The sequence below is a fragment of the Phallusia mammillata genome, chromosome 8 (genome assembly GCF_965637545.1).
Source record: "Phallusia mammillata chromosome 8, kaPhaMamm4.hap1.1, whole genome shotgun sequence".
In the NCBI taxonomy this organism is placed as follows: Eukaryota; Metazoa; Chordata; class Ascidiacea; order Phlebobranchia; family Ascidiidae; genus Phallusia; species Phallusia mammillata.
Genome location: NC_137259.1, coordinates 14,508,188 through 14,531,070, shown reverse-complemented (window position 1 = coordinate 14,531,070; position 22,883 = coordinate 14,508,188). Strand labels below are relative to the sequence as shown.

General features: G+C 38.5%; 2 protein-coding genes across 5 annotated transcripts in view; one reads left to right on the top strand and one right to left on the bottom strand.

Annotated features, from left to right (window-relative positions):
* Window positions 1–22,883, top strand: part of LOC145203789 (diacylglycerol O-acyltransferase 1-like) — a 72,017-nt gene that overhangs the window by 688 nt on the left and 48,446 nt on the right. For 3 of the 4 annotated variants that reach the window (XM_080076100.1, XM_080076099.1, XM_080076097.1), the window contains exon 1: window positions 6,869–6,928. The exons of the other annotated variant lie outside the window; for it this stretch is intronic. The gene's annotated coding sequence lies outside the window, so the exon portion shown is untranslated. Of the gene's footprint in view, window positions 1–6,868; window positions 6,929–22,883 lie in introns of those variants that run through there. 4 annotated transcript variants of the gene reach the window in all.
* On the bottom strand, window positions 126–9,166 carry LOC145203791 (protein Wnt-10a-like). The gene is made up of 7 exons (XM_080076103.1): window positions 9,003–9,166; window positions 7,649–7,814; window positions 6,788–6,902; window positions 6,295–6,434; window positions 5,849–6,010; window positions 5,276–5,430; window positions 126–1,558 (listed from the first exon to the last, which is right to left on the bottom strand). Exons 1-7 carry the CDS (start codon window positions 9,050–9,052, stop codon window positions 1,249–1,251), a joined length of 1,098 nt encoding a protein of 365 aa, XP_079932229.1. The 5' UTR covers window positions 9,053–9,166; the 3' UTR covers window positions 126–1,248.

Here is a 22,883-nt window from a genome sequence, read left to right as displayed (position 1 = left end):
TTAAACAGTAAACTTAAAAACTGCTTTCGTATTGTCCACTCTGCTGATCTTTTTCTAAGTTTTTACCTTGAAGAAACTTAACTGACTTTTTGGGTTTCATGCCCCGAAGTGATTACGCAAGTAACTGAAGGGTTATTGCAATTTTATTAAAATTGAAAACGTGTACATAAATAAAGCAAAAAAGAGAAGAAAAGCGAAAATGTAATAGAAAAAAGTTGGAAACTGAATTAAAAAAAATACCCTTGAACGCAAAGAGACAAATTGCATTGAAATCGGTTTCACACAAAATGGAACATGCTGAAAATTTGTTTCGGGTTTCGTTTCGAAGTAAATATTAAAAAGAGTTGTTATCACATACGGAAACGTGTTCTATTGAACTGTGTCGAATTGGCGAGTTGGTGTAAGGACTGTATAAGCGCACTTGAAGATAGAATTAGAAAAGTAAAAATAAGGAGAGAAGAAATATATAACTTTTTCATCTCATTTACAAAAAAAAACGAGAAAATAAATTGCGTAAAAAAGTTGACGGTTGCTCAATGGTCTAAAAAAGAGCACGTTGTTATTAACGTGGCAGGGTTTGTTGTGTTGATATGATTATGAGCTGCTGCTCATGTATGGCAATGACTACGTACGTATCTAACGAAAACGATCAAAATTTGTTTTTTTTAAAAAAACAGGTTTTGAACTTGCACGGTTCCGAAATAAAATTGATTTTAGATTTGGTAAATTTACCCCAACCCAATTTTACCACATTTTGACATAATGATATGTGTGCGAAAAAATACTTCTTTGCAGAAAAAAAACTTCTTCCTTAGCCTTTGCTTGTTTATGCTTGAAGAAAATGAATAGTAAATGCAACTGGACTTGTACTTTGTTCGAAAAACGCATTTTTTGGCAAGTAGTTCGAACAAGACGCAACGAAACAATCAAAATAAAAAAAGATAACACCTTATCAAATGATACGCTGTCCTTCAGCAACTTAAGTTCATCTTGCGCCTTGCGTTGATGTTGCATAAAAGCATCGCAAAATTCCCGACTTGTCTGTGTTGTGATGCATAGATATCCGTTTGTCCAATAACCGTTGCAGGAATACTGATATGACAAAGCGCTGTCCTTCACTAACGCTTGGGCGACTGTTAACGGTTGAAAACATTTGAATGTTTATCCGCTACGTGGTGCTCGTCGCCTAATACCACACAGTGCGATAGACCCATAAAGGTCCATTCTTCTGAACCATTTACGTATCCATCAGCGGCACACGGAGACTCTTTCAGATACGGTACAGTTTTGACACTCCACGTAGCAGCACCAATGAAACCGACAGTGACATTTTTCGTGTCGTACCTCCCTGTGGGTGTCGTAACCCCGTGAACAACACATATGATGGCAGCTACTGGGGTCGCTAGGTGGCGCTGTACGACTGCAGGTGCGACCTTTAGTTCCTGCCACAGCTAACCTGTGATTCGGGTTGCAAAATCGTGGGGACGTGGTGTAGTAAAGCAGTGCATCGTTGCTTGCCGTTGAGACTGCGTTGTTGGGTCGTACGTTGTTGTTGCTTCTGTAAATGCAAAATTACACGTTGTTAATTGTGTTCAAAAATCCCACAGTTCCTATTCCAACACATGACGTTATAAATTTAATTCTAAACCAACTAGAAACAGTCAAGAAAAGAGTTCATTGATACCAGCTTCCCTTGACTTTTGGTTTAGATATAGCCTATAGTCCCTTTGCAAATTGCACTCTTAAATGTGTGGCAAGCTCCAAAAAGACGTGGGCCAAGACTTAATCTGTCTTACAACACCTGTAAAGAATCTTGTTTTCCACACACACGTACGATTTCCGCTTGCCTTATTTACTCCAAATTTCGACTGATTGCATGAAATATAAGTTGGGCCCCGAGCAAAGTTTTGATTTACGACTTAAGTTGCCGCATAAGCTTACACAACATAAGCCACCCATGCTGCTCATGTGGAGAAATTGCGCAAACTATGCCTTAGTGAAGTAATACTAAACCAAAGAGGCTTCCCAACATTGAGCGGTTGTTTGTCCCATTAGCGGTTGTTTGTCCCACAACGCATATTTTGGTAATTGCATCATTTGTTAAGGCTGTAAAATTGATTGCGTTACTATACGTTTAAATGTTTTTTAATTTTTTGAGTTTTGTTATACTTCTTTTTAGTTTTGTGTCCATTTGCTGATTGGCTTATGCATTTAATTGTCGCAAACATTTTGAAAGAAATTAGCAAATCATTTTGTAAAGTAATTCAAAAACTTAGTTGAATGTTTTTTTAGATTTTTTTAGCAGGTCGTATATTGGTTTTCGTAGTTTTACAAAAAAATGCATTTGCCAGCATAAGTTAGTTTAGTAAACCATTTCGTCCAAGGCAAGGTCGTGCATAAAAACAAGCAAGAGTAACGAATTATTACCGACATCGTCTGCACAAACAAGACTACTGTCAATAAATACAGCACACCACGTCGCAGCTGCTAAGATCCTCGTTGATCGGTTTCCGATATAAATCTCCCATGTAAAATCGCTACACTGTTGTGAATGCATTTCATGATTCACTCCGTTCTGACAAGCCTCTTCCGTTGCAAAACCGATGTCAACTTCACTGCTATCGTTTATCACCAACGCATGACCTCTCAGTCATTTTTTGCTGAACCGTGAGCGCTTAATTAAATATTTGGGTGCGTTGTGATTAATTGCTGTGACTTGGCCGCTTTTGAAGCATGTTTTCCTAAATGTATTCGCCCTAAACGTAGGTTTTATCGAAATTATTCGCTTTTGCCGTACGAAATAGCTTAAACTTAAAATGCTGCAAGCCGTTTTTGTTACGAAAAGTTGGAGTTTGCTTTATTTTCTGGCATTTTTGTGTGACAATTGCAATTTACACGGATTGTCTATTCTCCTTGATCGCATATTGGAGACATTCTTGTGGAAACCTTCTGTGTTCGTCAGCCTTACAGGAAGCACAAACCGCTTTTAAATCATCACAGGAAAAAAATCGCCATGCTATCAACATAAAATCACCCCAGCACCGCAGCTACGACATATCTAGCGATATCAGATCAACCCAATACATCGAACCAGCGTCATATCGGTCAAAATATCTCAAGGTTAAAAAACTGAAGTTAATGAGAAAGAGCGCAGGGGGTTAAAATTTATCTACTGCTTCGGGATCTCGCAAACAGCCAAAGCCGCCAATGAGAGATTAATCACAGGGGCGATCCGGTCAGAGATATCGATGCCACGAGGTGACAAATATTCAACGAAGAGTTAAAAATATTTCGCGGTCGGTTCGGGTCAATCTATGGCATCGGACAACGTGTGAGAGCTTTTGCGGGCATTTGTGGTCCAAAGTCAGGCAAAAATTACTCATTTTGCGCGGTGTTTTTACTTGCGTGACAGGGCTTCGCGTTCCGAGCACGGTTTGTGGTGTGTTTTTGCGCCACATAAACACATCTTAACTTTTCTTGCAGCGCGTTATCGCCCAGAGGTCTGCGGTCAAAAAAACTGCGAGACCCTGAAATTTGCACCTGTGCGTATGTAAGATATTGGGTGGGACCCTGTCGTGTTTACACGCCACTTTGTAGGCATTTGGCGACCAAATAAAAGGTCTTTCGTATCGAGACGGTATAAAACTGAAATACTTACGGCTTGTTAGGCTTTAAACAATCGAAGCCCGAAGGCAGAAGGCAGAAGACAAAAAGGCGCTTAATACGCGTGTAACATTCACGACCCGGCTTTGACGCAATAACGCACATTTTAACAAAAGTAAAAACAAACGCCAAAGTGACATGCTTGCCTTAATAGACCATTGCGGTACGGATTAGTTACATAGATTTGTTAAGTTTCTGGGTTAAACGTGGTTTATCATGATTATGCTTTATATATACACCTGGAATTTTGAACTTAAACTGTGGAACGCCACAGGAACGCTGTAACTGGCGTTTTTCAAGGAAGCTGCGCCCTAATTTAGCAGAAACGGCATTATGTACTGTTGTATGTGGTGTATTAGGCGTTTATCAATTAACAAAAATGGTGTAAGTGTGGTAACTCGTGATTAAACTTAGGTAATATTTGTTTCCATGGTAGACAAATGGATGAACCCAAGTTTAAACCATTTATACTATGACGAATATGAACAAAATGCTTGGGCGCACGTTTTCGTGTATAGTACGCTGTACTGCATAATGTCTACTTCGAAATTCGAGGTAACGCTTATCTGTAGAACCCCATCTTTAACCCATGACCCCGTTGCGCAATCTTCGTGTTCTGGTGTTTTTTGGCAGTGGTCGTACACCGATGGTGCCATACCCAGGCAAAGATAACGAAGCCATATCTCTTGTCTATACCCGTTGGCGTCGCCAGATAAAGATGACACGAAATAGGTTTTTGTGGCTTTCCACGTTCCCAGAAGTTATCAACAAACAAGTTGCCTAAAAACCAGTTGTGTTGCGCCATGCTTTTGTGACCGCTGTACAAACAGAGATCAACATATTTCGCGTGTACCGTGTTTGTCATTTTAATTGCGGCGGCCTCCGTTGTATAATGAGGCCATAAATTGCGATCTACTAATAGAATCTGCTGAGCTGTACAAGGCTAGGCTGGGAATGTACCGAATTCGTTGGTACAAATGTGTTTTCTGTGTAAGGCTGTTACGAATTGTTTGTAAAACCGTTGGTGATTTTGGTAAAAACGTACAAATTGAATTGCGAAAACTATTTACTTGTAAAATATACCTTTGGTAAACGTTAAAACTTCGGTAAACTAAGCTCAAGCTTAATTTTTTTCGTGCCTTTTTCGGTAAAAAGTCCCTTAGTTAAGTAACCTATAACGCCATTAAGTAAAAATAGGCAAAAGCTCGCGCGCCTAACTGTTCTTGAGATAGCGAAATTCCACCTTGTTGACTGATGATATCACGAACTGGATTAAACTGTATCAGCGAACCAGGTGCTGCCGTGGAGCGCACAACGCATTCTTGTCGACTCAGACATTAGAAAACAAATATTCTACAAACCACCGTAACACGTAGAGTTTTCTAACGTAACAGTTGCGTTTCTAAATCCAAAACTGCCAGTGAACTTGTGTTTGAACAATGAATACATTCTATTACAGATATTTCAACAATCGCTATTGTTATCATCAATGCAATGATTTATTGTATTGGAATGTATTCATTGTACACAAACTTTTGGGCAGTTTTTTAGTATTTCTATCTGCTTTTCATATTCTTGATCACATTGTCATTGATGTACTGATGTAACTTACGGTAGTTCGCCGTGGTATTGGGCAGATTCGTATTTTCGCTTGATCATTTCTCCAACTTCACGAAAGTTGGGTGTCTGATACCAACAAGTCTCCTGGTTACATGATCCTGAAATCCCATGACAACGACAAGATCGTTTCATGTTTTGGCCCACAATCTGAACAAAATTATGTAGGATTTACAATCACCGATTTAACACTACAAACCGCACACACCGATATTTTCTGTGGTTCTACATTTTTTAGTCATTCTTTTCACTAATATGAAGAAATTGCTGCCAGATAGTATTCAGAAAATACAATTTATTTCAAAAGTTTAATCTCTGTTTTGTTGTCAGTGCAACTTCCACTAATTTATATGTTTTAATAATTTACTTTTAAAGTTTACATCAGATTTTCAACACTTGGTTAATGCGTTTGTTTAGTATTGCCTAATGATATGCTCTATTTTCTTTGGCAAACCTTTGGACACTTATAAACTGCCAACGAATTGAAAAATGTTCAGTGTTTATATCAAACAACTATACTTAAATTGCATGTTAGTTTTTAAGTTGGAAATAAAACAGTTGTACTTACAAGTCGGCCGACTCTGTTGTTATGTTGTCTGACCATCGAAGTGTGGTCCTTGGTGGATTCCGGATCAAGAAACTTAATCGAATAATTGATGGCGAAGTTAATGTTATGGCTACAGCCAAAGTATTTGAAGCGATTCACGTTGTCTCCAGCACTGAAACTGTCCTGTGAGCGAAAAATGTTGTTTATTTATGGCCTAAATGTAAAGCAAAGATGTAAATGTCTGTCGATTGTGCTATGTAGTTGAGTTTTAAAGCAATTTTCTGGATATGCGCAATTTGTTTTCACATGTTGTCATTTGCGTTTTAGGATAATGTAAATGAAATCACAAAATATGTAAAGTTGAAATTTGCATATTCTGCACAAAACTGATTGAAGTTAGCAACTAATTGGCGTCTTGAGTTTGGTTTTTTGTGTAAGTGCGTTAATAGCTAAAATTTGAAAATTACCTTTATCTTTTTCCGCCGTCCTGCTGACAGTGGGCAATGACACTCGTTGATTTTGCCCAAGCTGCACGCGTGCGCGACCTGGTGGGCGACACCAGCAGCCGTGATTGCGTAAGCGAATGACGACTCCTTGAAACCGGAGGCTGAAATCGATATAATACTGTTATTGAACTTTTCGAAACTTTTGCCTTGAAGGTTACTTAATGAAAAACTCAAAAGTGTTGCCATACCCCTCAAACCATTCACCAAAAATTTCAAAAAAAATGTTTATTTTAATAAAGATGGCAAAAGTTTTTGTCAAATTGTTTCTAGTTGCAAAATGACTGACTTGTATGTTACTTTAATTTTATTCTAAGCTTTGCTACTTTTTAGTTCGTGTGCCTCAAAAGTTTTAAAAGAATTTAAAAGGCTTTTTATAAATAAAATAGTGATTGCGTGAAAAACAATGTATTTAAAAATCTCTTCGTTTTTTTGCACTATGAACGTGATTTGTTACCTTTTTTAAGAAACGCGCTATTAAAAGGCATCTTGTTTTTCGTTTCCAGTGAACTACAATTCCAACGATGATTTTTAAATTGTCGCTTGCATTCGTGTACTCCAACATGAAGACCCTGCAAAATTCAACCAAATAAATAAGGTTTTTAATTTTGCTTTAAAATTGTTAAAATACCACATCAAACAGCAGATATCAAACGCTGTGACCTATTAAATCGGGCAAGTTTGAAATTTTACTTTAATTTTAACGGTAATGATATTATGTCAAACGTTTGTGCTGCAGTTGTATGCAAACTTCATTCAAACATGTGATCCAGTTTTTCCACAAATACAGTACATACTGGGTACTACAATTTTTTTCAAAGCTATATATTATGCCATGTTTTACATCCTCCGTGGAAGATGACATTTAAAATGCCTGGAACAGGAAATTCAACAACCCACAGTGCAGAAAATAACATTTCACTGCCCGCCCAAGGGACGACACCATAACACTCAAATCAGTTTCCCATTTTTAAACCTTTCACTGTGATTTAATTCACGTTGCGTCGTTAAAAATCATAACATCCCATTAGAGTGCAATGATGGGTGGAGTAGAACGATGGAAAAGGGATATTACGGCGTATCAACAAATAAACTACGCATATTTCGCGCTTCCGGAGTTATTATTTTCGCCACTTTTGTAAATCGTAGCTTTTAGTTTTTATCCTTGCTCAAAGCAGAAAATTTTGGACCAAGCGACAGAAAAAAAATGTTCTCAAATTCTATTCATACATTACTCTTTCCTGTCCGAACGATTTTTTGCGCAAACATCAGCAAAAGTCACCAAACCTCTTGGCAAATACAAACGAGTATAGCTTACCTGTATGGCCGATGCAACGGCATGTGGGTCTTCATTGCAGAGAGCTACTTGTTTTGGCGTTAAACCGGGTACATTCCCACATACGATACGAGTAGTAAGTCGAGATTCCCTGCGAGGTTCGTGGTGCCCGCCACCCAAATGGTAATAATCTTTATACGCGAGGGTCCTGTAAAAAGTGGATATTATCAGTAGACTATTCGCATGTCATGTTTTGTAACGAAAGGCTGAATATATCAATAAGGATAATAACGGTCCAAATAGACTTAAAAGCGACATGCTTCATTAATCAAACGTTTCGACAAATGCTAATGCCATCATCTGCGCTTTTTAAGTCTTTTTGGGCCGTTATTTTCCTCATTAAACTTGTGAACAGATCTGTGTATAGTGTTTCAAAAGCTTACTATATTTTTGGATATATTGTCGAATTGTTGTGTTCACTACCAGCTTGTCCAGTTGGTTAAATTTGTAATTCGGTTTTGTTTTGGGTCCAAATGAAAGATTACCGACAGACCACCCGTTGAGTGAAAAAAGAGCTTATAAATCCATCGCTTGTCGAAATCAAGTCAGCTTTTCGGCGTTTCTCGAAGAAAATTCGCTTTAATCTTGTTTAAACCGACGCGTATGTGTGGATTACATTACTGTAAGCCTCAAAGGAAGATCTTGCCGCTAAGTTAAAAGTTGCTAGGAACCATAAAGCGATTGTTTGTTCCTATTTGAAGATCACACAGTTAACCCGCAAGCTACAGCAAGGAGATTGTTACTTTGCCTTAATCTTTGGCAAACAGATACTGTATACATTTGTATTATGAATAATGCCTTATGTATTTGTCTCGAGTGCCGAACTTCTGGAGTTTACCATATGAGATTACGCGAACATGAATCACTTCTCCGTTTTGGGAACATGTTTTGGCCTAAATTTTTAAGTTAAGATTAAACAGATAAACCCTGATTTCATTTTGTTATAGAAGGCTTGTAATATGGAAATTTGTGCATGTGATCCTGTATGAATTTGTTGCTGTGGTCAAAGAGGTTGTGCGGTTATAAAAAATTCGTTACGTTGCTGGTTCGAGTTTTGACTTGTTTCGGGTATTTTCTCATAAAATATGACATATTTTGTCTTCTAGCTCTGATTCTGCGTGTGATAATACCTGTTACATATTTCTTACAGCAGCAAAAGTTTGGTTTTAAGGGGGTTTGTTCAATGCGTTTTGTTTAAACAACATTATTGACCAGTAGCACCGAAAAAAGGTCTTTAATCTTGTGAAAAATCTACAAGTTAACTTTACACCAAAATAAGTGCTGCAAATTGTCATCATGCAATAACGTGCATTAACAGGTTTTCTTTTTTACTTACTGTGAAAGAACGAGAAATAAGAATGTAAATGAGCACTTTTGTAAATCCATTTGTATCCAAATGTGACGTATCTTTTGTTGTTTAATACTCCAAGTTTGTACGTTATAAATAGGTTCAGTTTTTTTTACACAGGTCGTACTTTAGGTATGTCCTAGTTCGCTAATGTCGCTGCAAAACAAAAAGTCACTGATATTATTTCAGGCAAAATACAAACTCAAACATTGTAGGTGTTCGTTCTCCTACAAACATGAAAATATAACAAACATTTCCAAACAATTTATGTAAAACAAAGTCATAAATTGTGCCCAATACCCAAATTTTTTGCAAGGAAAGCGGCCTTTGGTTCACAAAGTCTCGTTAAAAAGTATTTCAGCGGGTGATACTGATAACCCATCTATCTGGCGGTCCATCAAAAAAGTTGTCCGCCACCTTGCACGAGCCATTAAAACAGCCCGCCTCTTCATGTGGTAACGGCGGGGCTGATAGCACTGTTATTCCAACAGAGGGAACACAACGTCCCGGCGTTTTGTGAACGACATCTACTATGTAACTTTGAATAAACCTTAAGCTGCCATTGAACTCGGGAACACCAATTTCAACTTTCGACTTGCTAATAATACTCGGTGCAAATACCACGACAAAAGAATACGCACAATAAATGACGTTTTGCCAAACTTCAAGCGCACGCTTTGCTAACATGCTTAAAATGCCTTGTATGGACTTTGACCCAATTCCTACTGTAGCAGGAAGTACCCTAAATTATAAAACGTGCATATATTTTTTTCTTTCACTTTTGGTTTTCGGTACTGCCTGCTGTTTATGTACCTCGGTCTTATATAAGCTAGCCCCATGAAAACTGGACCACAAATTTTACAGTCATTGGCCTAAAACAAAGCGACCGTTTTGTGAAAGTAGCTTCCGACTTCCACACCTTCTGTGCCCTGGCACGCATAAAAGTGGACCCTCAAACGCCTTTGTTTCAGTTTTCGTCGCTCAGAAAGCTACCAGGGTGTGTTTGACGCATGTTGATATAAGATCAAGGCCAGGGCACCAGTAACCTTTTAAGTTATTCATTCCCACCCAGATTCTCAACCATGTCATAACCACTGCACTTCGTCCAGCACTTGACAATATCGTGACGTCGTGCACGTGACGTCATAGCCCTGAGCGCACTGCTAAATCGATGACTTATCTTCTATTAAGATATTAATAGGTGTTATGAGTCTTTTGTACCGTTGCAACATGGCTGGCACGCTCTCACGCTGTTATAGAAACTGCAACATCAAAACTTGGCACACCAGATTAATAAAACACTATAAATCTGCGAATGCGCATCAGCATAAAGCAATGCTTCACAACTGCATTAAACTTTAAACACCGACAATATGTTTTCAAATACTTGAATATCTTGCTTGAATGAGTCGCTTCTAAAATATGGCTACGCTAATCTCCTATACGCCTGCGCATATGAGCTGAACCCCATACATGATTCGAGACAGATGTTATTCCAAAACCGAGCGCGTTTTTCACTATGCCACCCCTTCACTTACCGTGCCACGTTATTACACGGACGGCCCACTAAGTAATTACCCCTTGACAATGATTATTACGTCACGGCACGAGTTGAATCCAAACAAACCGTTAGCACGAGCAGTCATTACCTCAACAGGTACATTGCTCTCTGTGGTTCGGGCCAATGTATGTTATGCCCTCGGAGTGTAATCGAACTAATTTCGCGGTAATGTTTTCTGCTCGTGTTGACGTTTTTCAGGATTATGACGTAAGCATCACACTTTGTCGTGAACCTCTGTGTTTCCTGTCAAGCGCGATACGTAACGTTTCAAAATTAACCTGGTTCTTACAAGAGGTTAATTATACGGACAAGCTGTTAAATAGATATTACTTCTAAAAGTCCCACAGTTTTAGGCTAATTTGGTTTGCAGAAAACCTATTAGAATTGCTGCACGATTTATGCTGCATATGTCTACAAATAGGTGTTTAAGAAGGTTTACGAACGAAAGTTGCGCAGTTGTCCTCTTAATATGTTTTTATTTGTTTAGTTCAGAAACGAAAAAAAACTGATTTAAAAAAAAAGTAATTTTAACTCGGTTTAAAGCAACATGTTTTTTTAATTTGATATATTTTTGACAAAGTTTAAAACTTACTTAGATTTTTGGATTACGATACCCGCCTACAAGTTTTAACCTTCGTTCATGCAACAAGCCCAATAAAATAAAACGCATATATCATAAACATTGCACAACTTTTAAACAGTGTTACACGAAATTGCGTAAATACTTAACGCGCCTTTTATCAGCTATTGGACCGACACCTCGCAGTTAAACACACCCACAAGCTCCAACCCAGGTGCTGCGGTTTTATTATCTTAGAACTGCGTCGGGACACTACATCTATCTCACACTAGCTACGCAAAGTCGTATGCTTTGTCTCAATTGCTGGCGATCCAGGCTATTTTTGTAATACTCGTGATGGTGTGAGTTACCTAAGAGCCCCCATAACCCGGAAATGCAAACACAATTATCAACGCCTCTTGCAAATATGTCCACTACAATTCGGCCATAAAACTGTATGCGAACATTCAAGAAAACTGCACAGCCTTGTTGCAATGAAACCCGGCTTATCACTCAGCATCAAAAAGCAACTAGATCGTTTTTTGACTTTTTGCTCGCGTGCTAACAGCTAATAGACCGCTAAGTGATTAGCCGTCGAAATGTCTAAACAGACCAACAAATTTGCGTCTACTGGCCGACGCCGGAGGCTAGGACATGTACATATTTTTTGCCAAGCTGCGCCAGCCTATCAACACTCCTTTGCAATGTCAAGTCGCCGGCGTGCAACCCTTGTATGGTAAAGTACTTGGCATGTGTCAATACAATAACTACTAATTTCCCTCTTAATGTTTATCGTGTTGCGAAGTGAACACGTGTGGGTAGACTATTAGCGTTTTACAGCGGGACGCACCATAAAAGTGTTTAAGTTGCTATGTATTTGATAAGCTCTTCTTCCTTACATCCACAGTACATTTTTACATTTTAAACATCACTTTGTGTATTTGTACAACTACTTTCAATTTCACATTGTCCACAACCAGGGCTGCCATAGACGTATCATAAAACAAAACATCTGGAACTGCAGTGATTTTCTTACCAACAATTAAACAACAATGTTTAGGACAAAAAATGCATTCGTTTAAATAAACTTTAATAGTTTTATTTGCATATGTCAGGGCAGTAATGTATTTAGCTGATTACTGAATGTTCACAGTAAATTTCACTTTCCCAGCTAAGCTAATTTTGTAGGCGAATTCTTAGAAATGAATAAAATCATTTCTTTCCCAAGATATAATCGACCAAAATATGACCAGGTTGGCAGACTTGCCCAAAACTCAGACAGACACAGCTTAAACTGATGTGCATAAACCGATGGGTTAAACAGGCTTGTTACACTCATACGGACAAGGTACGGGTGTACCGAAACTCGCAATTATCTCTGCGTTTATCGTGCAAACATAGCCACCCCGTTACCCTGAACGTCAGTAGCCCACAAACGTTGGAGTTATTGAGCCGATCCTCCAAAACAAACAACCCGAAATCGAGCGTCACAATTACCCACGCGTGTACGATGCCACAACTGAGGGCAAAGTGTTGATCAAGGGTAATTTTAGCCAAGATTACATCGACCCATTACGTAGCGCTAGTTTCTGTCCACATGTTGAGCCTTTTCATTGTTTTAGCAACGTTTTTTTTAAAGTGAGTCTGATTATGCTGAGATGCTGCGTACTATTTGTTTTTATTTTGCGCTAACGAACACATTGAAAAAGATGCATTTTAATGTTAAAAAGCTTGTTTTTGTATTAGAGCGCAATAACTTGGTCCATATTTTGTGGTAACTGCTCGTGACAAGGTGTTCATGCTCAAAATGCCAAACTGTCACTGCTTAAAGCAACCTACTTCTTGGATTGAATAGCTTTAAATGCATCTCTATTTCTTTTTCACGCCTATCGAATAGGTCTAATATTAATCACACTTAAAAACACACTCCTTTTCAAAACTAACATATTCCAGGCTTTGACAACGTTTAACTGAGCTGTGACTACTGTCTTACTCTTTGAAAGTCATAATTCAAAAATCAATAAATTTCAAGGATCGTGAACACATAAGATAGGTTCAGCAATCCCACCTGCATTTTCCTACAAAGCCTTGCCGCCTACTTACTCTTGAATCGTTAACGAACAAGCACTCATCTATTGTTAAATAACATATATCGGCACCATCACACGAAGTCATTTAAACCCACATCACTCGCACTTTTGATGTGTAAAGTTGTGCTTCTTGACTAATCTTGACTGAACGCCTTTTCAAAGCGTTCTAGGCGCATATGCTTCAGCCTGTCAAAAGACGGAAATATTGCCGTTCAAATACAGGCCCGCCTGCTGGGTTAAAATATTAGCACCGACTAAAAACGTGCCGTCGACGTTAAGGCGCAGAATAGCAAAATCTTAAGTAGAGCGTTCTGCGTTGCGTCGGTATTGCACGTAATATTTGCTCACGAAAAACGAGCCGAGAGCAAATAAAAAAGCGTTCGTGTGCTTTATTACCAGCGCTCAGGCCGAAATTTGTCGTCCGCCCGATGTTATGGCGATAAATCACGGCGAAATCTATCGAACTTTGCCCGTTCCTTTATTAACCCGCTAGAATCAAAATAGACAAGCTCATCCCACGCAAAAGCATTCGAAATATTCCTGTTTCTCAAATTCGGCGTATGTAAAAGTGCCAAGCAGTAACGGAGCTTTAATATGCGCTTTACGATTGCCAAGGTGCCAGGGGTCATGACCTGAAGAACGTCATTCTTAACCTGACGTAACCCCTTCAAGTCACTACAGTACTTGGCACACATTCCGACTTGACTTTCCTTCTTGATCTGCGTCTGTTTGAATTCTACTGTAAACATGATAATGACTTGAAATTCCAGAGAGAAACCAAAAAATCGATCATAGGAACTTCGGGGTTTACTCACGTGACTCGACAAAGATCGTTTCTCCTAACACGTGACCGCCGGGTATATGCGAAACAAACTCAACCCGTCCACAAGCAAATAGAGATTCAGGTCCGCTTTGAACTGACGACATGTCTTAGCATGTTTCAACATTGGTGCTTAACAGATAAGGTTAGAAAACCAGCAGCCGGCCCACGCTTATTTCCCACTGTCGTATATCCAGTAGGTATGTGACGGCCAGATGACACTTCGTTGAATTGATGACCCAACTGTCCGTCCTTTATTGCCTGTCCACCTCAAATGTATGGCCACCAAACTTCATACTGTCCGAATGTCGACTTTTAACGAACTAACAAGTCTGTGTTTTCATCTCTCAATAGCTGTAAGAATGTTCGACTTTGTCCACGTTGTGGCGCAATGGAGCGCTGTGCACTTGCGAGCTTATTTCGAGCGGTTTGCAACACGTGTAGAGCTGCATTTTAGATGTTTTTCCAGCTGGTCCATTCGTTACAGCTCGTTTCAAATGGTTTGGAAGAGGCCAAATTCATGACTTAACCAAACCTAAAGACGAAGTTACGTTAGATGACAACATTGTATAGATGTGGTATAGCGTTTAGCCACGGTCCGTGCACGGGCACAATTTTATGCTCCATAAGGTTTTTACGTTGTGCAGCTATATCCGGCTTGATGATCATTTAATGCAATGGTGAAGCAAAAAATAAACTCGACTCAAAAACAGCGTCGATGCAAAAGTTCAGAAACGTTCCTTGTTTCTTAACATGCCTTGTTGTAAAGTAGCGCATTAAGTGTTGTTGTATGTTAAGACTAATGGACATCCAAGTACGACGCCGTAAAGTTCTCGCCCTGCAAATTTGTAACTACAAAACAACTTTAAACTGCGCATCTTCTAATCAGGCGTATCAAAATAGCGACAGTTCGGAGTGTCACCTCGTCAAGCCCCAATTACCAAGTGACACGCAACAGGACAAGAGGCGTGGTCAAGGGTGTGTCTTGTCGATAGCAATAACTTTGACCCGTTCCCCAGAGGGATAGGTGCAAAATATTGACGCGCTAAAGTGATAATTCCTTTTGTGGGAAACGCATTTTAATGACAGCAACTATGCCAGGCGTGCGAAATTTGGTCGCGCTTGACCTCACGTCGGCCAGATCGTCGGGATTCCAGGCCGCATTCGGTTGTGGTTGAATCGTTGTAAATAACGAGGTCTGCGTGACAGATTCTTGCCTCTTGTGGGAGGATCACGCGAGATTGCTAACTTAGCAAAAATTGATGTTTGCTGGCTCAGCGAAGGAAAATGTTTACGAGAGATGTAAAGATATAGATACATGCAATATGTATCCTTTTCCTGTTTGATGTGGAATTGTATTTGAATAAGAAACTGATGAGGATGCTATAAAGTGAGTTGTATACATGTAATAAACAAACGAAACAAATCTTCATAAACTTATTTCAACTAAATCAATACACGTTTAATATAAAATAAAATTGGGTGCATTTTTTGCTTTTTTCACTGCTTTAGCGTTGTGGGAACCTGACTTAACATGACATTGCGAGATCGCACTGCCATAAGGTTAATTGGATTCCAACGGCTACAGCGTTTTGCTACATAAATACGATTTTCAATACAAATGAAAGCCTGGTTTCACGTTACATAGCAAATTTACTACTGCTAGAGACAATTCTGTGGTAAACTGACAACACACCGCCACTCTGCATCAGCAGTTGGTTATCAGGCGCAGCACGCGTCAAATTGAGCTGTAAACAGCGTAGATAAGATACCGGATGGCCAGTTGCTTGGTACAACCCTCGCACCAACACGTAACAAGCAAATTCCCGTGTCAATCTCACTTCGGTATCACAGCCGATAAGATGAAATCGCCCCAGACACTGAAACCCCGGGCCCTTTCAACCATTACAGCGGGCCTGATGGGCCAGATAGAGTGTATACTCCAGAGTAAAGAATACCCAGTGTCTTTGCGAATTGACTTTTGGTGTGTATCGTTACACGGAATCGAGAAAAACGCTAAATGGCGCGATTTTTAAAAGTGCGTTACGATCCATGAACCGTGTTTGATGTTATCGTTAAATATGACAGTCAATTTCCTTGCACTTATCTTACAATAAGATTCAAGACTAGATCGTGTCTTTCACGGTGAGCATGCGCTCTTGATAAATAGTGAACTTGCTTGAATGTTGACAGTATAACTTCGCCGAGTTTTTGTTTAAATGACTATTTATGACTATTTTTGCCATTAGAAGTTTAATGTGTACCCATTTTCTTTCGGCCATAAGTGACATTTAAATCTCCTAAAAAATATTTAATTTAAACTCCTAAAAAATATGAAAAAATAGGTATAAAAATGTGAAAATCTCCTGATTTATAGTCCATAGTTGCTCTTATTTTACACTATCGCTTACAATTTCCTATTAGTTAGTGTTCACGCTTGAAACAAAAAACGTTGATCGTGGGAAAACTTACTCACGGTAAAACTGCCAAATCCTAAAGATTTACCGCTAAGCAGTTTGACATGGGTCGACTATGGCAGACAGCCAGTAATGCCAGAATGATAGCAATTTTCGCTGGCGGTGGCGCAGGCGTATCATGTGCATTCGTGCGTGCGTTTAGCTTCACTTGTCGGGTGATGGGTTAGTTCTGTTTACCTACTTTGGATTGCAAATGTTTGCGAAATCGCAGTGATTTCATACAACTACTCACGTCTTTTTGCACCTGGCAGAATTGCTATGGGCCTTCCTTGTGAACTTCTAAACACATTTTAGCAAATTGTGCATTATACGTATCAAGCATGTGCGTTCATTATATGAATTTTAAGATAGGTTCTAAGATAACTGCGTGATTGGTAAACTTAGCAAGCTTGCTATTTCACATTGGTCTATTGCATTTTCCTAAATACGAAACTGATGCAACCTTGTCCAAACAAATCTGCAAAGTCATAAACTCTCAAATAACAAAATTCGAAACAACAGCAAAATTTTAAGGCTGCATGACGATGGACTGTTAAATACAAATTCAATTCTAGATTCTGTGTATTGAGGACAATCACTTTACAACAAAAATACAAACTAAAACCAACATTTACAACTGAGCTTTAAAACTATTGTTCATACTCTACGCAACAACAGATGTCTAGAATACAATAATGCAATCTATTAACGTCCTCCAAACCTAATTATCAAATAAACTAATGCGCTTGCGACACTTTGGCTTGCAATAATAGCTTTTGTTTATTCACCCAGTTTAATTGCAGCGACACCTTAACGAAAATAGAAGTGACGGTTAAGACCAATGCACTTACACCCCAGAAGGTCGCGAGTCGCACCGCTTAATTAGAAGCTGTCTGAGTGTAGTAGTTGGGTTTTGGCAGCCTTCTTGGAACCCACCAATGTCTGGTTTGTTCGTCTAATAGCTTAAGCTTAATATGGTTCAGTTATGCCATGCTTTTGCATTTGATGTTAATTCTGTTGAGAAACCAACCAGCAAAACAATTGCAAAGTTATTGATAAATTACATACACACTATAAAGCACAGTGTTAAGCCTCAACGTATACGTGACTTTTGACATTTGGGACCACCAATTGCATTTTGTAAGAAAGCCCTTCTTGGCTAATACGGGTGATCTTAGTCGTGTAACTACAGGCCTTAGATTTGTTACTGTACAATGAATCATAAGATCCAATTTTCAACAGTTACGTATCACCTTGGTAGACTGTGTCTATTTTTATTTCCTGAACAAGGTCATAACATACATATTTTATGTAGAGGTTTAGCGTTCAAAAATAGCCCGGTATTACATGACCTTTTCCTTATTCCTTCCAACCTTTTGCTTTTTAGACACAACAAAACCTTGTGTGAAGTATTCCGTTCAGTAGTTCTTGTTTACTCCTGCTTTGTTTGTTCAAACAGACAATTATTCAGTGTTGTGAGACTAATGGTGGAAAACTCATTAACAAATAGCCTGATTTTTCACAATGAACTTGTTGTGATCAGTTTTTAGTCGAGGGAAAGCCCCTCATTTTCGCAAATATCGGTCGATGACCGCAACTTACTAATGTGTTTTGGCGTACAGACGAACTATTGTTGCAAAGCTAAAACCAATGATTTCATCATCTTGGTTTCAACACGCCTGATTACAACATCCAGTACATTTTACATGGAACTGCAATAACTTGAATGCTTAAGTTGTCCTATGAAAATATCCTTGGGCATTGCCGAAAAAACATTTGAAACAGTAATACTTCTTCAACAAACTTTAAACTAAATCTTTGAAATGTATTCTCAATGTACGAGCTACCTGACAGTAATTTTGAACAAGTGTTTCTGCAAAACTACAGACCAAGTTATGATTATTTGCAATAAACTGCCTCTTGCCTGAAAAAGACGTTAACAATGGTTTAACTGAGGAACAAAATTTATGCTTAACAAATCATTCAGACCAATCTGTCTAAATTGCACAGCAAAGCAATACCCTTCAATTTCGTGACCCAATTCCTAAACTACACCCCTAACAACTGTTGTTTGCTAATCCTTCTTTTCACCCACCATGGGAAAAGACTGTCTGCCCCCCACGGTGCCCCCGACCCTAACCCGGCATTTTGGGGCAATTTTCTCAGTGGGTCGCGAATTTATCTGTCTCGCCCCCCGTCTGAGCGCAATGTGTTTGTGTCTGGGCTATTTTCACGAAATTGTCCCCGGAAATGGGACCTTTAGGCCGGGCGCCATGGACGTTTAGGTCTTGCAAAATGGAATCATATTCTTAACTTTTTTTTACCTTATAACTGTAACTGTATGTGCACCCCTGTTTTGCAATAAGGCAATTTTACGAACCTTAAATAGCTAGAAGTAATCAAAATAATTCTTTAGGCGTTTAAAACGTTGCTGAACACTTCAAATTACTACACATTGTACACCGACGCGTGTTAAAAAAGCGCTTCTTGTCGGTTGGATCTTATTTGCTACACTTTTCTTATTTGGCATTAGCAATGCTTAAATACGATCGTTTACCTACAACAAATTTCGTATGTTTCTTATAACCTTCTGTTCTGACATTACAACATTTTCTATGTACGTACATGCAGCATAAACCTGGGGACAAGCGCTGTAGCAAACAAACTAAATGCAAATAACCTTTGACTAACTAAGTCCAATACATATAAATGGCTAAACATGTTACTTGGATTATGCTCTGTTTTGCACGTTTTATGCTACAAACAAATATAACGCAAAATTTCAGTTGAACCAATACACTAATAAGTCCTACATGCCAGGCCCTGTGAAGTAGACGCTCTGTGACCTGCAAGTCTCTGCAACAACCTTTTAAGTGACACAAGCGCCGCGAAAAAGAGAGAAATAAATAGTAGGAAGGGAAAAAGGTGAAATAGCGTTGCGGTTTTCTGTTCGTCATCTTTCTGCAGAGATGTCTACGATTGGGTGCGTTTCATTTTCCAGATATCATGTGTACGTTGTTCGCGTGTGTCAAGGCCCTTGCCCCCGGCTGTTATAATCACAAAGGCGCGAGTGATCGTGTTTTGAAATATTAAATGAAAGCTTAAAATATATTAACACCATTGATATCTACCGTGTTATGGAAGTAAATGAAATGCTTAAAACCGTCATATTTTCATAACATCTCCTCCAACTTAATTGGAGCAGCAACCTGATATTTGACAAAATGCTGCATTTTGATTCCAAATACTACAATTTTAGAACATGTGAATTTCTAACCCTTAGAAAACTGACGTAACTTTTTGCCTCAGTGTCTGCGAGTTCAAAGTTCAGTTTCCAGCTCGAAATGAAGTTTATTGTTTTCGTTGAATGTGTGCAGTTGTGTTGCCTACGCGGTTGTAAAGTTACAATCTTAAAAGTCCAAAATTTGGCATTGAGAGTTCAAACAAAGCATTGAAGATGCGCTGCTAACGCACTAAAAAGCAAGAAGAATAAAGAAAAATAATTAGCCTTACTGTACGCGCAGTTTACAATGACTTTGTAAAATTACGATGCAAAATTGCTTCCACATCTGGGGTGGGCTTTGTGGTTTTGCGTCAATTTTCCTCCTATTAATTACCAAAACCTGGCACGTGAAGTGACTGAGGAAACAGAAATGAAAACATGTTATAATCATCGTTAAACGTCTACGTAACCAAGGCGTCATATACCACTAAATGTTTTATGTGGCGTATGAACGCTTATTTATTTAACTTATGTGAACGTTTGTATACGTGGTTTGATTTAAACTCGTCACGATATGTTTTGTGTAGGTTTGTTCATTGACGTTGGTTAGGTTGTTTGCTTGTTAAATTACTGCAGATGTAGTAGAGGAAGTTGTGTTTTGTAACACGTCATCATTACGTAACAGTTGTGTTGCGTCATGGTACAAATGTAAAAGCATGTAGATCTGTTTTTATTTTGCGACGCAAAAATTAGTTTCTCTGTGTAAAATTCCTAACCTAAAACTAGAGCAAGTTAAGATAAAAATGAGTATTTAATGATTATGTTGTCGACAATTACCTGTTGTTTAACCTTTGAAAGTGCAGTATGCAAATAACATGCATGTAGACCTTTAAACACTTTCATCCTAGTGTCAAAATAAGGTCAGATTACCACTATGACCCGAAACTTACTTTTACAGGTGTGGTTTTTCACAGGTGTGGTGAAAAACATAGTGGTGTAAAAGTCCCCACTTGCCCTGAGCTAGCTATAAATTTTAGTGGGAAATGATTCATACTAAAGCATGTCTTGATTTCTCACGCTAAAGAGGACAAATAAAAGCTTGTCAATAAAATTTGGCTATATCTGTCCTTAAAACGTTATACAGACAAATGCAACAAAAATCAGATATGAAACTGTATGGGGTGTATATTGGCGCTAGTAACGGCTTAATCATCTACATCAGTGGTTCTTGACCTTTTTTTGTGCACGAACCCTTTAAGCTTTCATAAATTTTTTTATATCCTTTCGCTGACAAAAAAATGTTTTGTTACAGTTGGCAAACTCAACACATTACTGACGAACGTGTTAAAAAGTTCTCAATTACATGTAGGCTAGTCGGTACTGTTACTTTACTTTTTTTACAATTGAACCCAATTGAACTTTGCTTTGTCATTATTTTCTAAACATTTTGTACCTAAAAAAACGAACAGGAAAACCCATTGGTGGTTTTTATTTTTCAACCATGAAATTGGAATATTCTGTTAAAGTTCACAATTTCGATTACACATTTCAGCTGAGTTAGCGTGAGGGATAGCGCAAAACATATCGTGGCGCAATTGTCCTGAAAATCGCTTGCAACATACAATTTGTTGACTGGCAGTATTTTTTAGGTTGTGACATTACACGCGTTTTAGTTTTACTCCAAGTTTAGATTCTAAATTCACGGTTAGAGAAAGTTTTTTGTTTGCGGGTTCGAATAAGTGTGAAAAATATGTTTTCATCACATTCAGTTTCATTTTACTTCTTATTCGATAAATATGCTAATGAAAACTTAATCTCGGACCTAAAAAGTTGTGAATATTTGGAGTTTAATTATTAGCACAGACATTTTAGATGGCTTTTTGATCGATAAAGATGAGGTTTCATGCTGGGTAGATGCACACAAATACCATAAAAGGTTTTTTTCAATGAGTAACACCACTCCCTTGGAAGCTGAGTTAGATTTAATCTTAGCATATTGACACGCTTTTCATGTGGTTTCATAAACAGCAGCAGCGCGTAAATCCACACACTACCATCTGGCTATAAACTCAGTTTCATGTGGTTGTCTTCAGCCGAAAACGGCATTTTTTCTCATTTTTCCCGTGAGAACGCCTAAACTCTTATTTTCAATTTAATTGTTTTTCGATTTAAACTCATTCGCGGACTTGCGTTTTTAAAACGGCGAAACGATTAAAAAACATCCCCTTCCGTGCTTCCTATAACAAAAACCGGGGCGCGTGGGTTTTTGAGGGGGTGACTCTGCTTCTAACACGTCTATGACGTCATTGAGGTTTGTTTTGTTGCGTCATGGGTTGTCATGCGACACCAAGGTTATAAAACCGCACCAGAACTATATAAGACTTTGAAGATGATTTTCAAGATTCACAGTATTAAGCTGTTAAAGAGCTATTGGCGTTTTGCGTCACCAGTTTGTATTCTTGTCAATCGTTGCACGCTTTTGCTCTTGAATTTGCAATGAGGTAATCCTTTTTACGACCAGATACCCGTAAGTTTCTGTCCAATATCAAATAGTAATTTGAAAACTCAATGATAGCATAAGGCAATAAAATATAATTATAGATTTATATGATATTCCAATACATCGTAAAACGACTAATCTGCGAGTTTTTTTCTGTTTTGTAAATATGTGGTTTAAACGTTTAACACTAGCACTTAGCAAAGCTTTGTGCATTTCATGCCGAATTAAGTTTGAAAAGCGTTTGCTCGTGTAACTACTATTATTGTTTGCGTAAGATTTTCTGTTGGATTTTCTAAAGGCATTTGCGAGGGTCGGTCAACTTGTAGAACACCACTCTATAGGTATCTGTCGGTGGTTCGAATCTCACCTACGCCTTGTAGCAAAAAGAAGCGATCGACTTGATTCGGTATAATCCCTGTTGGAATTCTGGCTTGGGCGTTATCCCAATGAAACATTTAGTGGCCTTGATCAACTTGAGGTTTTTATGGAGATTTATTAGCTCCGCTGCACTATTACATTTCGTAAGTTAACAACAAATATCTGGTTAAGTTGTGTATATTGCGCGGAAACTGCCAGTTCATATGCCTTTTGCATCCATTTCTATTCGTTTGTAAAACTTGCGCAATGCAAAAACGTTTGAACCGCCGCTACGCAATTAAT

Bases quoted from the DNA above. Each gene is read 5' to 3' on its own strand.
- LOC145203791 (XM_080076103.1), bottom strand. From the start codon at position 9,052: ATGGATTTACAAAAGTGCTCATTTACATTCTTATTTCTCGTTCTTTCA. The intron at 6,903-7,648 runs GTAAGCTATACT...TGAATTTTGCAG, and splicing joins CCGTTGCATCGGCCATACAG to GGTCTTCATGTTGGAGTACA. The intron at 1,559-5,275 runs GTAAGTTACATC...TTGCATTTACAG, and splicing joins CAATACCACGGCGAACTACC to AAGCAACAACAACGTACGAC.